Here is an 18,257-nt window from a genome sequence, read left to right on the forward strand (position 1 = left end):
TTGATACGGTGACATCTTGACTCTGCCTTATTATTTCTGCCTACTTAAAATAGTGAAGCTATTACTGTAAAAGCATCCACCCAAATCTTGCTCTTTCCACTCGCTCATCGGAACGATACAGCAGCTTTCTTGGCAGAAGCTCCCCGCAGTTATTTAGAAGTGAGCTGCAGAGGTTTTTTTTATCTCGTCAGCTTGCATCTGCCGTAGTGTTGCTGCCCAGGGACGGACAGACAGCTGGCTGAACTGAAGGGAGGTTCTGTTTTCCCGCATTTAGTTTAGACTGAACTCCCTGGGAAGCCAGGCTACCTCCTCCCTCTCTGTTGGGGCTTCCTCTGTACATCAAAGCAAGTAGAGCCACAAGATTCCTGTGTCCTCTTCTGCCAGAGGACAGCATTCAGTTTTTCCTCCCAGGGCCTCTGATGCTGCTCGGGACCCTGCTCCTCCTGGACACAGAGCAGTTCCTGGGGTCACTGCTGAGGTGACATGCAGCACGCGGAGCAACCAGGGCGGGCAGGAGTCTGAAGCGCTTTCTACGGGGTAGCTCGAAGCAGAGGAGAGCACAGCAGCACGGGTTCGCTTTAAGGTCTGCGCGAGAGAGGAGAGAGCCTTTAACCCTGCAGCAGTCCATCGCTATCGGGCCTAAATCTGTGGAGTAAGGTCAGGAGAACTCAGGTTGCATTTCCCTGTACCCCTCACTCCCACGATTAACAGCTGTGGCCTAAAAATACAGACCTGCCAGCTAAAATAACAGGATTACGAGGCTTTGTAATGCAATCACTGAGCTGGCAAAAGCACGGCAGAAGCCTGGGCAGCACCCTCTGAATGGCAACAGCAGCGGAAAGCGTTTGCGTAGCACGCAGGCAGCAGGTTAAGCATTGCTGATGGCATTGGCCGTTACCAGCTTTACGGGTCAGGCAGCTGAGCAGTCAGAGCCGCTGGGTAAATGGCACAAGCTCAGTGTCCGGATGGCTCACGTACCGCAGCCAGGCACTCTGCAGGCCTAAGGGTTTGGAAGAGGAGGAGAAAGGCTTTGCAGGATGGGGTCTGACCACCAGCAAGCTCTCCGCATGCCGGGGAGGCCCTGGGTGGTTCTCGGGTGTGCCACCACAGCTGGAGGATTGCTTCAGCCCTTATCACTGGAAGGGAGACAAAACAGAGCTGACACGAGAGAACCAGTATACACAGGGAAGGTTTATTCTCATCGCTAACACCTGGAAAGTGGTTTGGAGGAACAAACTCAGTAATCTGCAGCCTGGGAGGAAAAGCAGGGTGGTTTGTTTTTTTTTTTTCCCCTCCCATAAACAAGGTGATAGCTGGAAAGAAAACTAAACTGCAACAGCTGCTCACATTGAATTCCACAGGATTTCTCCATCTCCACCAGTGTGCAAAAACAGCTCTTCCCATTAAATATAAGAATGCATTCCTTTGCTCTGGGTCTACAGCCAGAACCAAAGCCTGCTAGCAGCCACTCAAAGGGAAAAAAAAAAAAAACCCAACACCCAAACAAAACATACCTTCTTAATAAAAAGCATAAATCACTTCAGTTCTTGCAAGTGCTCTGCTCAGAGCATCATTCCTGGCCTGCTCTCCTGCCCCATAGCATGGGGCTCAGGGGGAACAGGACCTCAAGACAGCAGCAATACACGTGTGAAAAGCTCACTGGACAGGCGGGAAGGGGACGCCGTGGTTCGTGGCAGAGCAGCAAGGACCTGCAGACAGACGCTGGCAGCGACCCACCTGCCAGGGAGGGGACGCGCAGCCCTGCCACAGCTTCCACCAAGGGACCGATCCCAGGAGCCTCCCGGGAGTCAGCAGCTCTCTTCCTACCACCGCCTTTTTCAGGACACCTTCCAGCAAAACACCGCATGGGACAAGGGCCGCAAAGCCCCGGCACTGTGCTGGAAGCGCGCCCCTTCCTCGGGGCAGAGCCGATACTGGTGGAATGGTGAGGAAGGGCTGAGCTCGCCCCTTTTGGCAGCTGAAAGGGTTTCCAAAGAATAAACCCACGGCCCTGTTTGCTACAGCTGTACCTCGCAGTGCCCAGACAACCACCCAGGTCATCGCTTGGGCAATATCCCGCAGATGGATGAGGCTCCCGCCCTGTCCCAAAAGCTGGCTGAGGGCATGGCACAGTAAGACCAAATGTCCAGTGGGACGCTGCACCCGTGGGGTCTACAGGACGCAGCGGCAGCAAGGAACTGCTCCCCCCCAGCTCCAGCTGGTCTCGGAGCACAAGGGAAGCCCCAGAGCTGTGACAGCAGGCTGGGACAGGCAGAGGACACTGAGAACCAGAGACCAAACGTGCTTCACGTCGGCTCCCAGCGCCCAGCGGATGGGACTCACCTGTAGGAACCGGCGGTGTGGGCTGCACTCGCCCCGCGTTCGGTAGAGCCTCCCAGCCAAAGGCTCCTTAGGCCAACACCCACCTCTGCTCAGGCACGTTTTATTCAGACAGGAATTTTTTTTTTTTTTTTCCCCTCATAAAGTGCAGGAATTTTGCCTCTTACTGACTAGTCAACTAGAAGCATCACAACCCTCACAGCAGGGAGCATCAGATGGGTGAGGAACACCCTATGTCCTGGAGCTCCCGACGCACCGGTCATTTCTCCTTCAGCAGGAGCTCTGGCTCAGATATGGCCCTGTAGAGCATAAAGCCCATCTCATCGATTTCCTCTTCCAACAGCTCGCAGAAGAGGTTGATTTTGTGGTTGAAATAGGAAGGCAGGACCCCTTTCTCCAGGTAGCCTACCAGCTCCTCAAGCACCTGCTGGAACCTGTCAGCAAGGTTTTCTTCTGCCCAGTCCGAACTGGTGGCACTGAGGTGAAGGATGACGTGGGTCAAGGGGCTGCCACTCAGTTTGTGCAGGGTGGGATGGCTCTTGCAGATGCCGTTCAGGATGCAGAGGCAGTGCTGCCGAGCCCCGGAGTCGCCGGCATCCAGCTCCTTCACCTTCGAGACCTCTGCCCTGTAAAAGCTCTCAAGCCAGAGGTTTTCCACCAGTCCTTCAGGAGGAGCAGCCAGAAGAACCTTGTCCTCCATTTCCACCACCGGGAAGAGGGTGATGCTCAGCTCGACCTGATCGTGTTTGACTTCCAGCTTCAACTCCTGGGAGGCCACGACCGGGTAGATGACGCTCCCCATCAGGCTGCCTATGGCAGGCCAGTTGATGGAGGCCACCAACATCTTGTGGAGGGTCTCGCTGAGCACATTGGAGGAGAGGTACCGGCCCACGATGAACCTGTCCCAGGGGCTGCGCCCACGAGGGAAATACTCCAGATCAGTCCTCTTGATCATCCAGTACTGGGGGTTCCTCACCACGGTGTCCTCTCCCGGGATGAGGCTCCAGAGCGCGGCGTCAAGGACCACCGGCAGCATGAGGTGGATGTGGTCGGCCGCCAGAACCCCGAGGCCGTCGAGCAGGGGACCGCTGAGGAAGAGGCTGCCGAAAGGCAGCTCCGGGCACTTGCTCCGCAAGAAGTTCTGCAGTTGGACGCAGATGCTCCTGGCCAGCTGCGGGGCGAGGGATGCTTGCGCCTCGGGCACGGCCAGCCGGCTGCTGTAGTGCGAGAGGAGCTTCTCCTGCAGTGTGAGGCAGCGCGGAGGGCTGGCTTCCACCCGAGGAGCCTCCGGAGGGGCAGAGAAGACCCTGGGCTCTGCGAGAGGGGAGAAGTCACAGCTCTGAGCGGATCGTCTGCAACCTACAGCAGCAGCCGCGGCCGAGGGGGAGGCGTGAGCTGGGTGCCCACCTCTCTGGACTCAAGGCTGGCCTTGCCGAGAGGGCCACCAGAGTCATAGAACCATCGAATCGTTTAGGTTGGAAAAGACCTTTAAGATCATCCAGGCCAACCATTAACCTAACATTACCAAGTCCACCACTAAACCAATTAAGGGGAGAGGAATAATTTCATGTTTCCTGGCTTGGTGGCTGAATTATTTTTAATGAAAGTAAAAACTAGGAATCATTAAGATTGGAAAGGGTCTCTAAGATCATCAGTCCAACCATCAACCCAACCCCACCATGCCCACTAAACCTTGTCCCCGAGTGCCACATCTGCCCATTTTTTGAACACTTGTCCTCCGACGTTAACAGCGCTTCTCGGCCAAGGCAGAGCCCGAACTAACCTCAAAACCTGACAGCGCCCGGCCTCACGCCCCAGCTAGAGATGAATAAACAAGGCTACGCCCCGGCAGCCGGGCAAGGGACTTGCTGCCAGGGTCCCTACAAATCTCAGCCCCACTAGACTGCTCAGGCAGACCCAGCCTGTCCTGACGCCTGCCTGATCGCTCCGAGTCCTGCGAACAATCCCACTCCGGGCCCGGTATCTCAGGACCTGCCCTGCACTGAGCTGGGCTGCTTTCCCACTTGGAAAAATGCCGTCTTTGTAGGCAGCCGGACAAAGCAGCCTTTGTCTGCGGCAGCTCCCGAGCGCACCTTCCTCTAGACAGAGCTGACCCAGAAAACAAGCACAGGCACCGCTCCGGAGGAAAGAGAGCCCCGACAGCCTCCACCACACCGCAGCGGCCGAGGCGCCCAGGATGGTGTCGGAGGTGCCGTTACCGCAGGCATTGCCTAAAAAGGGGCCATGGCTTGGGAGCCTCCCAGGAGGGCAGGCTCAATCGGGTCGGCTTTCCGGTCACTGAGCTAAAAATAACACGGAGCTCCCAGATCGCCGGGAATAGTGGCACAGCCGGCCCGGAGCACACCAAGGTGATCTTCCTGGCTGCGGCAGAAGCCAGCGCACGCACCGTGAGCCTCACCTGGCACCGGCGGCCGAGCTGGAGAGAGCAGGGGCTCGCTGAGGTCTTCCCTTCTCTGCTTTTTGGGAGGTTTTGGCGTCGCCTTGATCAAGGCCAAGTCCTGCCAGCTCTCCTCCACGGTCTTCTGCTCAGCTTTGGGATCATCTTCATCGCGAGGGCTGGTGGCTCGGTCTATCAGCTGGAGGGAAGGAAAAGTGAACAAATTATTATCTCTGTACCACGTCCCTGTAGTCACACCCTGAACTGAGGGGGACAGCGGCCCCTCTGGTACACGCATGGGGAGACACAGCCCCACGCAGGGCCGCTACTAGCCAAAAATAGACAGGTTAGGGGGCCGCAAAGGCACAGGTTTTCTTCCTGCAGATCTTAAGTGGAAAACAGGTGTCTGTTTACAATTAATTTACATTAATTTACAATAAATGTAAATTAAGCCCAAGGTGCCTTTCTGGATGGGATAGTGTATCCCCAACACGTGCTGTTCCAAGCAAATGGAGTGGGCAGATCTGTGCCCACAGCGCTGCCACCGGCACCGCCGGCATTTCTGCCAGACTTGAGGGACCAGCTCCACAGCTCGGGAGCAGCCAGCGAGATTTGAGGCGCATCTGGAAGTGTTCAAAAAACGGGCAGAGGTGGCACTTTGGGACATGGTTTAGTGGGCATGGTGGGGTTGGGTTGATGGTTGGACTGATGATCTTAGAGATCCTTTCCAACCTTACTGATTCCTAGTTTCTACTTTCATTAAAAAATAATCCAGCCAGCAAGCCAGGAAACATGACATTATTACTCTGAACTGGTTTAGCGGTGGACTTGGTAGTGTTAGGTTAATGGTTGGCCTGGATGATCTTAAAGGTCTTTTCCAACCTAAACAATTCTATTATTCTACAATCTTCCCCCGCCGCAGCCGGGGAGCAAAGCGGCTCTCCTCCGCCGCTCCCGTCCTCCGAGCCCCGCCAACCTTACCCGCTTGACGGCCAGCGTGGCGATGGCGAGCACAGCCGCGCCGGTGACGCCCAGCACCAGCCTGGCGTTGGCCAACAGCAGGTCGAGGACGCTGGCCAGCCCGCCGTCCTCCTGCCGCTTGCCCTGCTGGCGCGTGAACTCGGCCATGGTCGCCCTGCGGAGGGGGAAAGGAGCAGCGGGGTCACCGCGGGCGGGGGGCCTGCCTCGCCAGGGGATGCAGAGCCCGACAGGTGGGAGGTTTTGGGGAATGGGGTGGTGGTGGTGGGGTTCTGCAGGCCCCGGTGAGTCCGCCCCACTGCTCCCCTTCACCTCCGGGGCAAAGGCTCCCGGGAGGCCTGGGTGCGGCAGAGGAGCAAGGGTCACGCCGGGGAGGGAAGGGAAGGAAAGGGAAGGGAAGGGCCACCGGGGGAAGGAAAGGAAGGGTCACCCCGGGGAGGGAAGGGAAGGGTCACCTGGGGAAGGAAGGGAAGGGCCACCCCGGGGAAGGAAAGGAAGGGTCACCCCGGGGAGGGAAGGGAAGGGTCACCCCGGGGAAGGGAAGGGAAGGGCCACCCGGGGAAGGGAAGGGAAGGGAAGGGCCACCCCGGGGAAGGGAAGGGAAGGGAAGGGCCACCCCGGGGAAGGGAAGGGAAGGGCCACCCGGGGAAGGGAAGGGAAGGGCCACCCGGGGAGGGAAGGGAAGGGCCACCCCGGGGAAGGGAAGGGAAAGGCCACCCGCTCCTCGCCCGGCCCTGCCGCAACCGCCTCCGGGGAGAGCGTACCGGGGCCCGCGTTCCCGGAGGGGCCGGGGCCGGGGCCGGGGCCGGGGCCGGGTCCCGCCGCGCTGCCCAGGGGAGGCGACCGGACCGCGGGCACCGCTCGGAGCCGCCCCCGACCCCCGGCCGCCCTCGGGGGCGGAGCCTCCCGAGCCCGTAGCCACGCCCCCCGGCGCGGCTTCAACCAATGGGAGCGCGGCGCGGTGAGGCCCCGCCCACCCGCGCTCGGAAGCAGAAGCCGGCCCCGCCCACCCACCGCCGAGCGTCACCGCCGGGGCGGGGCCGGGAGGGGAAGAGGGCGGGGCCGGGCGGGGCGAGCGGCCGCCGGGTCCCCCCGCCCTTCCTCCGCCAGCGCCGCCATGGCGGCCACCGGGGTCCTGCCCTTCGTCCGCGGCGTCGACCTCAGCGGCAACGACTTCAAGGTGCGGCGAGGGGAACGGGGGGCGCCGGGGGAGGCGGGACAGCCCGGCCCCAGGCCCCGAGCGCCGGGCGAGCCCCGGCCCGGATGCCGCAGGGCCCTGTCAGGCCCGGCCCGGCCCCGCAGGCTCAGCCCGGCCGCCCCGGCCCTTGGGGCTGGGCCACCTCGCCCCGCTGGCCCCAGGCCGGGGTGCTCGTCGAGGGGAGCCTGGGTCCTCGGCCCCATGGGCACTAATAGGGCCCAGCGATCCCTGAGCCCCCCCTCTGCAGCTGGGCAGCCGCCGCCCCCAACTCTTGGGGCCCCAGAGAGCCAGGTGATCCCGGCCCCCCAGCTCCCAATCCCATAGGACTGGGCGATCCCGGCCCCCCAGCTCCCAATCCCATAGGACTGGGCGATCCCGGCCCCCCAGCTCCCAATCCCATAGGACTGGGCGATCCCGGCCCCCCAGCTCCCAATCCCATAGGACTGGGCGATCCCGGCCCCCCAGCTCCTAATCCCATAGGACTGGGCGATCCCGGCCCCCCAGGTGCCAGTCCCATAGGACTGGGCGATCCTGGCCCCCCCGGCTCCTAATCCCATAGGACTGGACAATCTCAGCCCCCAGCTGCCAATCCCATAGGACTGGGCGATCCCAGCCCCCCTCCAGCTCCCAATCCCATAGGACTGGGTGATCCCCGCCTCCCTCCAGCTCCTAATCCCATAGGACTGGGAATCTCAGCCCCCCAGCTCCCAATCCCATAGGACTGGGTGATCTCAGCCCCCCAGCTCCCAATCCCATAGGACTGGGCGATCCCGGCCCCCCAGCTCCTAATCCTGTAGGACTGGGCTATCTGAGGCCTCTCCCAGCTCCCAGTCCCATAGAACTGGGCAATCCCAGCCCCCCAGCTCCTGATCCCATAGGACTGGGCGATCCCAGGCCTCCCCCTGACCATGCAGGGTCGGTCAGACTGAGGTCCCCAGACCCCATGGGGCAGGTGGTTTTCTCACCCTCCTCCTCCTCCTCGCAGGGCGGCTACTTCCCGGAGCATGTGAAGGCGATGACCAGCCTGCGCTGGCTGAAGCTGAACCGCACGGGGCTCTGCTACCTGCCCGAGGAGCTCGCCGCCCTCCAGAAGCTGGTGAGCGGCACATTTCGGGCAGGGGACGGGGCTCAACAGCTCCCACTGGGGCTGCGGGATCAGGCGGGGCTCAGCACAGCGGTGCCGAGAGCCTGGTGCCTGCCAGCCTCGTGGCTCATCGGCGGATGCTCTGGTGTCTAATAATAGGGCTGAGCTACAATGTGTGGTTGAAATTGGATGCAGGAGCTGTTAGGAGTGGGGTTGAGACAGACTCGTGTTCGGTTTCACCTTGTTTTCCTAGAAAACCAGACTAAAAACCATGCTTAGATCCTCTGCCCTTTAATAGAAGGGAAGGGTGAAGGTTTAGTGTGGGGAGGATTAAGGTTTTGGGCCTTTTTTTCCCTCCTCCTTTGCTAAAAGTTATAAAGAGCAGTAGCTGGCAGCTGCCTGGCTTTGTTTTTTGGGCAGCTCGAGTTTTGTGCACGACCAGGCCCTTGGTGGAGTCCGTGGCTAAGCTTTGCTTTGGCAGTTGTCCTGTGGCACATTACAGACATCGTTAAATCGGTGTCGGCCCAACGCGACGCTTTAAAGGCTGCCAAAAGTCCTCGTCACAGTGCCGGGTGCACCCCGCTGAGGCGCAGCAAGTGGGGAAGGTCTCCGTGCTGCTCGGAGCTGCGCTCCCGCCGGTCCTGCCAAATGCTGGGTGGCCACGACTAGACTTAAAACCTGGCATCTCACCCACAGTCTGCCAATTCCTCATTTTCCTGAGCAGGTAACAGCTGGTGATGCCCAGAAGGAAAACAAAATTTCCCCTGGGCCCTGCTCCAACCTTGCCGGTCCCCATGTCTGCCCATTTCCAGATCACCCAGTGAGAAGCATTTCCAAGGACTGGGGGTCTCTTTGCTCGGGACCGTATGGGATTGCCGCAAACCAGCTCGGTAGCAGCCCCAAGCACCCTGAACCCTGCAGCAGGGCTGGGGTGTCTCAGCCAGCTCTGCCCCAAGGGCACAGAGGCAGCGTGGGCACACTGGGGCCAACCAACCAGTTTGAGACTGGGAGCGTCCCAGCAGCTGTGTGTGGGTCAGGGCTGAGCTCACCCCGTGCCTCCGCAAGCCCCCTACTCTCCTGGGATCGAGGAGCCCCCACACTGGCGCAGGGGCCCGACCGCTGCCCCGGCTCCTCTCTCTGCTCACTGGGGCTTGTCTGGGGCTTTCCTTGCAGGAGCACCTCTCCGTGAGTCACAACAGCCTCACTACGCTCCACGGCGAGCTCTCCGGCCTGCCCTGCCTCCGGGTAAGCGTCCCCCCTACATCGGGGCTTGGTGGCAGCTTGCAGCCAGCCCCTGGCTCTGGGGATGCGCGAGGATCGTCCCAGGCCACCCCACGGGGGTTCAGCAGGTGTAGAGCCGGCGGGCGGCAGCAGTCGTGCCTCTCTCTCCCCCTTTCAAGGCGATCGTGGCTCGTGCGAACAGCCTGAAGAATTCGGGAGTCCCTGATGATATCTTCCAGCTGGATGATCTCTCGGTGCTGGTAGGTGCAGAGTCTCCTCGGCTAACGCGAGAGCCGGCTCAGACTCCTGTGTCCTGCTCCTGCACCTCAGCAGCCCCTCGAGGAGCACGGGGGGGCTGAGGAGCGTCCAGGGAAAAGGTGCAGGGACTAAATCAGCACTCAGCGCTGCCCGTTTCCCTTCCACTTTTGGGTGTCCAGGCCATAACTAGCTTCCCCGCAGCAACAACTCCCATGCTTTTTCAGCGCCAGTCCTCCCGAGCCCGTGTCTGAGCACCGAGGAAGCTGGCTGTGGGCAGGATAACCCTGTGGCAATGCTTCCTTTAGCAATGCTGCGGTTGGGCTCCCCGCATGCTCATCCAGCTCCTGCTGCTGGGCACCGATCTGCAGGGCAAGGCCCGGTGTGGCTGTAGGCAGGCTGTGCCCCCGAAAATGCCCCTCGGGCTTGGGTGGTGGTTGCTGGATGCGGGGCAGAGGGTGATGCCCGCTTTGCTCTCCCGTTTGCCCCAGGACCTGAGCTACAACCAGCTCACGGAGTGTCCCCGGGAGCTGGAGAATGCCAAGAACATGCTGGTTCTCAACCTCGGCCACAACAGGTAGGTCTGGGCCAGGGCAGCCATCTCCCTGTGGCCATGGCCACCTCCATCCATCACCCCCCTTCACTCTGGGTCCCACTCTCTGCCCCTCTCCGGGAGGGAACCCAGGGCTGGTGCAGGTTCTGGGTAGCCCTGAAGATCCCCCATATCCCCCGCAGCATCGAGACCATCCCCAACCAGCTCTTCATCAACTTGACGGACCTGCTCTACCTCGACCTGAGCAACAACAAGCTGGAGAGCCTCCCACCGCAGATGAGACGCCTGGTCCACCTCCAGACCCTCATCCTCAACAATAACCCTCTCCTGCACGCTCAGCTCCGGTAAGGTCCCATTTTCCAGGCTGGATCCTACAACGGCAGGGCTGGGCCAGGTGCCTGCTCCAGCCCTGATGCCGTCTCTGCCCCGTGGTTCTTCCTGGCCCACAGGCAGCTCCCAGCGATGACTGCCCTGCAGACCCTTCACCTCAGGAACACCCAGCGCACGCAGAGCAACCTGCCCACCAGCCTCGAGGGCCTGGTGAACCTGGCAGGTAGGGCTGGGGGCACCAGCCCCACGGTGTGCAGGGGCCTTCCAGGAGCTCTCTCGGCCCTGGCGTGGGTCCGGCCAGCGGCGTCACCCCGTTGTCTTCCCCCAGATGTGGACCTGTCCTGCAACGACCTCAGCCGCGTCCCTGAGTGCCTCTACACCCTGGGCAGCCTGCGGCGCCTCAACCTCAGCAGCAACCAGATCACAGAGCTGTCCCTCTGCATCGACCAGTGGACGCAGCTGGAGACCCTCAACCTGTCCCGCAACCAGCTCACCTCCTTGCCTGTATGTCCCTGCCCGTACACGGCGTCCCTGCCCATGCCTCCGCGCCACGGGGTTCTCCCTCACCCTGCCATCTCCTCCTTCCCCAGTCGGCCATCTGCAAGCTGACCAAGCTGAAAAAGATGTACCTGAACTCCAACAAGCTCGACTTTGACGGCATCCCCTCAGGCATCGGCAAGCTCGCCAACCTTGAGGAATTCATGGCGGCCAACAACAACCTGGAGCTCATCCCCGAGAGCCTGTGCAGGTAGGGGAAAGCCCCAAACTTTATCTGCTTTGATCTGCTTTGTCCCCGAGAGGGGACACAGGGGCTGTGTGGGTGACAGGGTGTCACCCTGTCCTGGCCCTTCACCAGCATCTCCGTGTCCCACAGGTGCTCCAAGCTGCGGAAGCTGGTGCTGAACAAGAACCGCCTGGTGACGCTGCCAGAGGCTATCCACTTCCTGACGGATGTGGAGGTCAGAGCCCAACACTGGGGGTTGTCCCGCTTCAGGCTGGGTCCACCACAGCCCCAGTGTGCCCCTGAGGTCCCAGGGCTGTAGGGTGGGATGGGGTGAGGTGAGGACGGGGGGTCTTAGGCCCAATATATGCAATCTGGCACACGGTTCAGCCCAGGCAGGTGGTGGATTTGGGGCTCCCTCCACTTAGAATCATGGAATTACAGAATCGTTTAGGTTGGAAGAGACCTTTAAGATCATCCAGTCCAACCATTAACCTAACACTTCCAAGTCCACCACTAAACCAATTAAGGGCAGAGTAGCAATTTCATGTTTCCTGCCTTGAGGGCTGGATTATTTTTTAATGAAAGTAAAAACTAGGAATCACTAAGGTTAGAAAGGCTCTCTAAGATCATCAGTCCAACCATCAACCCTGCACCCCCATGCCCACTAAACCATGTCCCAAAGTGCCACATCTACCTATTTTTTTAACTCACCAGGGATGGGGACTCCACCACCTCTCTGGGCAGCCTGTTCCAATGCTCGACTGCTCTTTCCGTGAAGAAATTTCTCCTAATATCCAATCTAAGCCTCCCCTCACTTTGCTGAAGCCCAGGGTGCTCCGGAGGTCTCCCGTCCCATCCCACATCCTCAGTGTCCCCATGAGCCTGTGCTGCAGGGCAGTGAGGTCTCCTGTCCCCTCCTCGGCAGATCTTGGATGTGCGCGAGAACCCCAACCTGGTGATGCCCCCGAAGCCAGTGGATCGGACGTCGGAGTGGTACAACATCGACTTCTCCCTGCAGAACCAGCTCCGCCTGGCCGGAGCCTCCCCGGCCACCGTCGCGGCCGCCGCAGCAGGTAAGTGTGCAGGGAGGTGGGGGACAGTCCCTGCCTTGAGCAGCGCGCTGGGAGAGGCTGGGAAACGAGCCTTGCCCCATGGCGTGCCCCACGCAAGGCATGGGTGTCCTGGCTGCCTCTCACCCCGGCCCCCTGGCCCCAGGGAGCGGCACCAAGGACCCACTGGCCCGCAAGATGCGGCTCCGGCGGCGCAAGGACTCTGCCCAGGATGACCAGGCCAAGCAGGTGCTGAAGGGGATGTCGGACGTTGCCCAGGAGAAGAACAAGAAAATAGAGGTAGGGTCTGGGGTGGGAGAGGGTCCCCAAGCGGCACCATGGTGCCCCTGGCCAACCCTGGGTGCCAGGGACCTAGTTGCCCCCAGCTTAGTGACCCATCCCTGTCCCCACAGGAGAGTGGGGAGGCGAAAGCGCCAGACCTGAAGACGCGCCGCTGGGACCAGGGCCTGGAGAAGCCGCAGCTGGACTACTCGGAGTTCTTCAGCGAGGACGTGGGGCAGCTGCCCGGCGTCTGCGTCTGGCAGATCGAGAACTTCGTGCCCACACTGGTGGACGAGGCTTTTCACGGCAAGTTCTACGAGGCCGACTGCTACATCGTACTCAAGGTACCCAGCGAGGACCGAGGGTCCCCCACGTCCCCACCCTGGGGCCGCAGCCGTCCCATCTCACACCCTGTCCCTCCCCAGACCTTCCTGGATGAGAACGGCTCCCTCAACTGGGAGATCTACTACTGGATCGGGCAGGAGGCCACGCTGGACAAGAAGGCCTGCTCCGCCATCCATGCCGTCAACCTCCGCAACTACCTGGGGGCTGAGTGCCGCAGCATCCGGGAGGAGATGGGAGATGAGAGCGACGAGTTCCTCCAGGTGAGGCTGACCCCCAGCCGCCCTGGAGCCCCCAGCCCTGCCTCTCCCACCCTCACCCCCTCCCTGCCCCCAGGTCTTCGACAACGACATCTCCTACATCGAGGGTGGCACGGCCAGCGGCTTCTTCACCGTCGAGGACACGCAATATGTCACCAGGTACTGCTGGGGCCAGGAGCTGGGGGGGTGCGTGGGGCAGGCGGTGCCCCATGTCCCACCGTGGCTGTCTTTCCCCTAGGCTGTACCGTGTCTACGGGAAGAAGAACGTCAAGCTGGAGCCGGTGGCGCTGAAAGGGACATCGCTGGACCCCCGGTGAGCAGGGGGAGCGGCCAAGGGACACAGGGTCCCCGTGGAGGGACAGGGTGCTGGCAGGGTCCACCCAAGACATCGTAGCTGCAGCTCTAGGGTGAAAATCGGCTGTGCCAGCATCTTTCTATGAGGACGTGGGTCCAAACCCCACTTGCCAGCCCCGGCAGCTGCGGTGCTGTGCTCCGCAAGGACCCCCAGGGTGGGGAGGACACTTGGCGCACCCCACTCTCTCCTGACTGTCCTCTCACCCCTGTATCCGCCAGATTCGTCTTCCTCCTGGACCATGGCCTCAACCTCTTCGTGTGGCGCGGGAGCCAGGCCACGCTGAGCAGCACCACCAAGGCCAGGTAGGGCTGGTCGGGGGGGGCTGGGGGTGCGGGGAGCCCACCTGCCATCTCACCCGCTCCCGCCGCAGGCTTTTCGCTGAGAAGATCAACAAGAACGAGCGGAAGGGCAAGGCAGAGATCACGCTGCTCACCCAGGGCCAGGAGACCCCCGACTTCTGGGAGGCGCTGGGGGGGCAGCCAGAGGAGATCCGGCCCTGCGTCCCTGATGACTTCCAGCCCCACAAGCCCAAGCTGTACAAGGTGGGGAGCAAATCCGTGGGGACGTCGGCGCTGCCGGGGTCCTGCAGCCCCCCCTCACCCGTATCCCCATCCCCTCCGCAGGTCGGCCTGGGCCTGGGCTACCTGGAGCTGCCCCAGATCAACTATAAGCTCTCGGTGGAGCACAAGAAGAGGCTGAAGGCTGATCTGATGCCGGAGATGCGCCTGGTAGGATGGGGTGGGGAGGTTCTCCCAGTCTGACCAGTGAGACTGGTTTCGTGCCCCCTCTGCCTCCAGCTGTGCCCTGGGAGAGGCAGGTTCGGCCAGCAGGGCCCAGGGTGGGGGATGCTCTGCTCTTCCTGGCTGTCTTTTGGGAGCAGGCAGGGCGTTTTCCAGCCAGGAAAGCCTGCAGGTGCCTGATCCCTTTTTCCCTGCGGTGCCCTCAGCTGCAGAGCCTGCTGGACACCAAGAGCGTGTACATCCTGGACTGCTGGTCCGACGTCTTCATCTGGATCGGGAGGAAGTCGCCGCGGCTGGTGCGGGCGGCGGCGCTGAAGCTGAGCCAGGAGCTGTGCGGCATGCTGCACCGGCCCAAGCACGCCATGGTCACCAGGAACCTGGAGGGCACCGAGTGCCAGGTAGGGCAGCCCTCGTGCCTGCAAACGGGCACGGACCCCCCCAGGCAGTGGTGCCGGGGAGGGAGTTGGGGGTACAGACCCCTCGGATGGGGTGCTGGGTGCCAGGGAGGGTGCTGCAGTTCAGGGTGCGTTACCTGCTCCCCGATTTAGGTGTTCAAATCCAAGTTCAAGAACTGGGACGACGTCCTGCACGTGGATTACACCCGCAACGCCGAGACGGTGCTGCAGGAGGGCGGCCTTGCCGGCAAGGTCCGCAAGGATGCCGAGAAGAAGGATCAGATGAAGGCCGACCTCACGGCGCTTTTCCTGCCCCGCCAGCCCCCCATGCCCCTGAGCGAGGTAGGGCTGGGGATTGTCCCGTGCGTCCCCCTGCAGCGTTGGGCCGGGTGCTGACGGAGGGGCTGGGTGGCTGACGGAGCACACGGGGCCGCAGGCGGAGCAGCTGATGGAGGAGTGGAACGAGGACTTGGACGGCATGGAGGGCTTCGTGCTGGAGGGCAAGAAATTCGCTCGCCTGCCCGAGGAGGAGTTCGGCCACTTCCACACCCACGACTGCTACGTCTTCCTCTGCAGGTGACACCCGGCTCGTCCCTTCCGGGGCTGCTGGACCCCCTCATCCCTCCAGCTCCCTGCCCAGGCCCCCAACCTGCCCCATCTCTCACACCACCCCCTCTTCCTGCCCTCAGGTACTGGGTGCCAGTGGAGTACGAGGAGGAGGAGAAGAAGAAGAAGGGTGAAGGCAAAGGGGAGGAGGAGGGTGAGGAAGAGGAGGAGGAGAAGCAGCCTGAGGAAGACTTCCAGTGCATCGTCTACTTCTGGCAGGGCCGGGAGGCCTCCAACATGGGCTGGCTCACCTTCACCTTCAGCCTCCAGAAGAAGTTTGAGAGTCTCTTCCCTGGCAAACTGGAGGTGACCCCGCTGCATGCTCCTGGGGGGTGACACAGGGTCCCCCAGCTCTGCCTCACTTCTCCCCCCGTCCTCTCTCTGACCCCCAGGCAGGGGCTGGCAGCAGAGATGGGGGCTGGCAGCAGAGATGGGGGCTGGCAGGAGGGGTGCAGCTGGGGCTTAGGGTTGTGTTTGGGGCCCCACGGCCCTGCTGACACCCACCCCCGGCCAGGTCGTGCGCATGACCCAGCAGCAGGAGAACCCCAAGTTCCTCTCCCACTTCAAGAGGAGGTTTGTCATCCACCGGGGCAAGCGGAAGGACAGGGCCAGCCCACCCCAGCCCAGCCTCTACCACATCCGCACCAACGGCGGGGCCCTCTGCACCAGGTCAGCCATCCTGCAGGCTGCTCCATGCCCGGCAGCACCCATGGGTGCCAACCTCCTGGCAGGGTACGTGCCGGTGGGCACGGCTGCCTTCATCTCTTGCTGACTGTACCTCGCGGGCTTCTTTTCTAGGTGCATCCAGATCAACACCGACGCTGGTCTGCTCAACTCTGAGTTTTGCTTCATCCTCAAGGTACTGAGCACCCTCGGGGATGTTGGGCTGCTTGCTCCCTCCCCACTCGGGCAGCCCTGACTCCCTGCGCTCCCCCAGGTGCCCTTTGAGAGCACAGACAACCAGGGAATTGTCTACACCTGGGTGGGCCGGGCAGCCGACCCCGACGAGGCCAAGCTGGCCGAGGACATCATGAACCACATGTTTGACGACTCCTACAGCAAGCAGGTGAGCGGCTCGGGGCACAACAGGGCTCGGTGCTGGCTTACCTGGGCGGCAGCGACTGCCAGGGCAGAGGCCGGCCGCGCTCAGCCCCGTCCCTGCCCTTGCAGGTGATCAACGAGGGAGAGGAGCCCGAAAACTTCTTCTGGGTAGGCATTGGGAGCCAGAAACCCTACGACGAAGATGCCGACTACATGAAGCACTCCCGGCTCTTCAGGTGGGTCCTGGCTGAGGTGAGGCTGCTCGGGTCTGTGCTGATCCCCGGCCTCATCCCGCAGCAGCCCGGGCCACGCTGGCCTTTGCTGGGGGCTCAGCCCTGCCCGGGCACGGCTGCCCACAATGGGCAAAGCCCCTCTCCCAACTCTCTCTCCATCCCTGGGCATCAACCAGCTGAAACAGCTTCTCCATCACATCCCTTCTAACCTTAATGATTCCTAGTTTTTACTTTCATTAAAAAAGTAATCCAGCCACCAAGCCGGGAAACATGAAATTATGACTCGCCCCTTAATTGGTTTAATGGTGGACTTGGTCATGTTAGGTTAATGGTTGGACTGGATGATCTTAAAGGTCTTTTCCAACCTAAACGATTCGATGATTCTATCCCTTCCTTCTGCATGAGCCAAGTCCTAACAAACTCAAGTCTTCGGTGCAGTCCCCTTCTCACTGTCCCGCAGGTGCTCCAACGAGAAGGGCTATTTCTCCGTGTCAGAGAAATGCTCCGATTTCTGCCAGGATGACCTGGCTGATGATGACATCATGCTGCTGGACAACGGGCGGGAGGTGAGCTGGGAGCGGGAGGCCGTCCTGGGGCCAGGAGGCCGTCCTGGGGCCGGGACCGGGGCCGGATCCGGCAGTGGCTCCGTCGGCTGAGCCAGAAGGACATTGAGGTGTTGGAGCGTGTCCAGAGAAGGGCAACGAAGCTGGGGAAGGGTCTGGAGCACAGGGCTGATGGGGAGCGGCTGAGGGAGCTGGGGGTGTTCAGCCTGGAGAAGAGGAGGCTGAGGGGAGACCTTGTCGCTCTGCAGCTCCTGACAGGAGAGGGCAGGGAGGGGGTGTTGGGCTCTTCTCCCAAGCAGTTAGCGATAGGATGAGAGGAAATGGCCTCAAGTTGTGTCAGGGGAGGTTTAGGTTGGATATTAGGAAAAATTTCTTCACAGAAAGAGTGGTCAAGCATTGGAACAGGCTGCCCAGAGAGGTGGTGGAGTCCCCATCCCTGGGGGTATTCCAAAAACGGGCAGCCGTGGCACTTTGGGACATGGTTTAGTGGGCATGGTGGGGTTGGGTTGATGGTTGGACTGATGATCTTAGAGATCCTTTCCAACCTTAGTGATTCCTAGGTTTTATTCTCATTATAAAATAATCCAGCCAGCAAGCCAGGAAACATGACATTATTCCTCTCCCCTTAATTGGTTTAGTGGTGGACTTGGCAGTGTTAGGTTAATGGTTGGCCTAGGTGATCTTAAAGGTCTCTGCCAACCTAAACAATTCGATGATTCTGTGATTCCTTCCCACAGGTCTACATGTGGGTGGGCACCCAAACCAGCCAGGTGGAGATCAAGCTGAGCCTCAAGGCGTGCCAGGTAGGGCCTCCCTCCTGCTGGGGGGAAGGATTTGGGCTCCATCTGCCCTTGGGGCCCCGATCCTGCCCGGTGCACAGCGGTGCAGGGCTCCCAACAGCCCCCGGGCTGGGGAACGCCAGCCCCAGAGGTGGGCGAGGGCTGGGGACCCCCACACCTGTGCTCTGCCCCAGGTCTACATCCAGCACATGCGCTCCAAGGACCCCACGCATCCCCGCAAGCTCCGGCTGGTGCGGAAAGGCAACGAGCCCTGGCCCTTCACCCGCTGCTTCCACGCCTGGAGCGTCTTCCGCAAGCCGCCCGCCTAAGGGCGCCCGGCCATTTGGTTACAGCCCCCCCTGGCACAGCTGGACCCCCCCCCCCCCCCCCAGCACCCCGCGCTGCTGCACGCGCCTGCTCCCAGCCAAGCTCGACCCTTGGAGCCGCTTCGCCCCGAGCTGGGGCCAGCACTGGGGCTGAGCCTCCGTCCCTGCTTCTCCCAGCACGGGGCCCAGCTCAGCCCCTTCCCTT

At 61.4% G+C, this 18,257-nt stretch overlaps 2 protein-coding genes across 4 annotated transcripts; one reads left to right on the top strand and one right to left on the bottom strand.

Moving 5' to 3' along the window:
* Window positions 1-1,884: 1,884 nt before the first annotated feature.
* MIEF2 (mitochondrial elongation factor 2) lies at window positions 1,885-5,866 on the bottom strand. The gene is made up of 3 exons (XM_075718124.1): window positions 5,720-5,866; window positions 4,760-4,937; window positions 1,885-3,654 (listed from the first exon to the last, which is right to left on the bottom strand). The coding sequence occupies exons 1-3, from the start codon at window positions 5,864-5,866 to the stop codon at window positions 2,600-2,602; spliced, it is 1,380 nt and encodes a 459-aa protein (XP_075574239.1). The 3' UTR covers window positions 1,885-2,599.
* A 967-nt stretch (window positions 5,867-6,833) lies between these two features.
* Window positions 6,834-18,082, top strand: FLII (FLII actin remodeling protein). Of its 3 annotated transcripts, none has more exons than XM_075718085.1 (30): window positions 6,834-6,896; window positions 7,900-8,010; window positions 9,172-9,243; window positions 9,399-9,479; window positions 9,966-10,051; window positions 10,210-10,371; window positions 10,477-10,580; window positions 10,686-10,861; window positions 10,948-11,105; window positions 11,232-11,316; window positions 12,007-12,170; window positions 12,301-12,430; window positions 12,544-12,756; window positions 12,838-13,017; window positions 13,091-13,173; window positions 13,253-13,327; window positions 13,588-13,671; window positions 13,740-13,911; window positions 13,993-14,097; window positions 14,316-14,507; window positions 14,658-14,846; window positions 14,941-15,080; window positions 15,194-15,416; window positions 15,625-15,779; window positions 15,909-15,969; window positions 16,048-16,176; window positions 16,281-16,387; window positions 16,845-16,950; window positions 17,685-17,750; window positions 17,921-18,082. In XM_075718085.1, exons 1-30 carry the CDS (start codon window positions 6,834-6,836, stop codon window positions 18,053-18,055), a joined length of 3,807 nt encoding a protein of 1,268 aa, XP_075574200.1. In that variant the 3' UTR covers window positions 18,056-18,082. The 3 variants fall into 3 exon arrangements, with proteins under 3 accessions (XP_075574200.1, XP_075574199.1, XP_075574201.1); XM_075718084.1 differs by having other exon boundaries at window positions 12,007-12,154; window positions 12,297-12,430; XM_075718086.1 differs by lacking the exon at window positions 10,210-10,371 and having other exon boundaries at window positions 12,007-12,154; window positions 12,297-12,430.
* Window positions 18,083-18,257: the final 175 nt, after the last annotated feature.

Source organism: Pelecanus crispus, chromosome 11 (assembly GCF_030463565.1).
Source record: "Pelecanus crispus isolate bPelCri1 chromosome 11, bPelCri1.pri, whole genome shotgun sequence".
NCBI lineage: Eukaryota > Metazoa > Chordata > Aves > Pelecaniformes > Pelecanidae > Pelecanus > Pelecanus crispus.

What these genes read in the sequence shown, in the direction of transcription:
- MIEF2 (XM_075718124.1), bottom strand. Translation starts at nt 5,866, where the DNA reads ATGGCCGAGTTCACGCGCCAGCAGGGCAAGCGGCAGGAGGACGGCGGG. An exon ending in CCACGCTGGCCGTCAAGCGG is followed by an intron (nt 4,938 to 5,719) that starts GTAAGGTTGGCG and finishes CCTTCCCTCCAG; the next exon opens with CTGATAGACCGAGCCACCAG. An exon ending in AGCTCGGCCGCCGGTGCCAG is followed by an intron (nt 3,655 to 4,759) that starts GTGAGGCTCACG and finishes CCCCTCTCGCAG; the next exon opens with AGCCCAGGGTCTTCTCTGCC.
- FLII (XM_075718085.1), top strand. Translation starts at nt 6,834, where the DNA reads ATGGCGGCCACCGGGGTCCTGCCCTTCGTCCGCGGCGTCGACCTCAGC. An exon ending in AGTTTTGCTTCATCCTCAAG is followed by an intron (nt 15,970 to 16,047) that starts GTACTGAGCACC and finishes GCGCTCCCCCAG; the next exon opens with GTGCCCTTTGAGAGCACAGA. An exon ending in ACGACTCCTACAGCAAGCAG is followed by an intron (nt 16,177 to 16,280) that starts GTGAGCGGCTCG and finishes CTGCCCTTGCAG; the next exon opens with GTGATCAACGAGGGAGAGGA.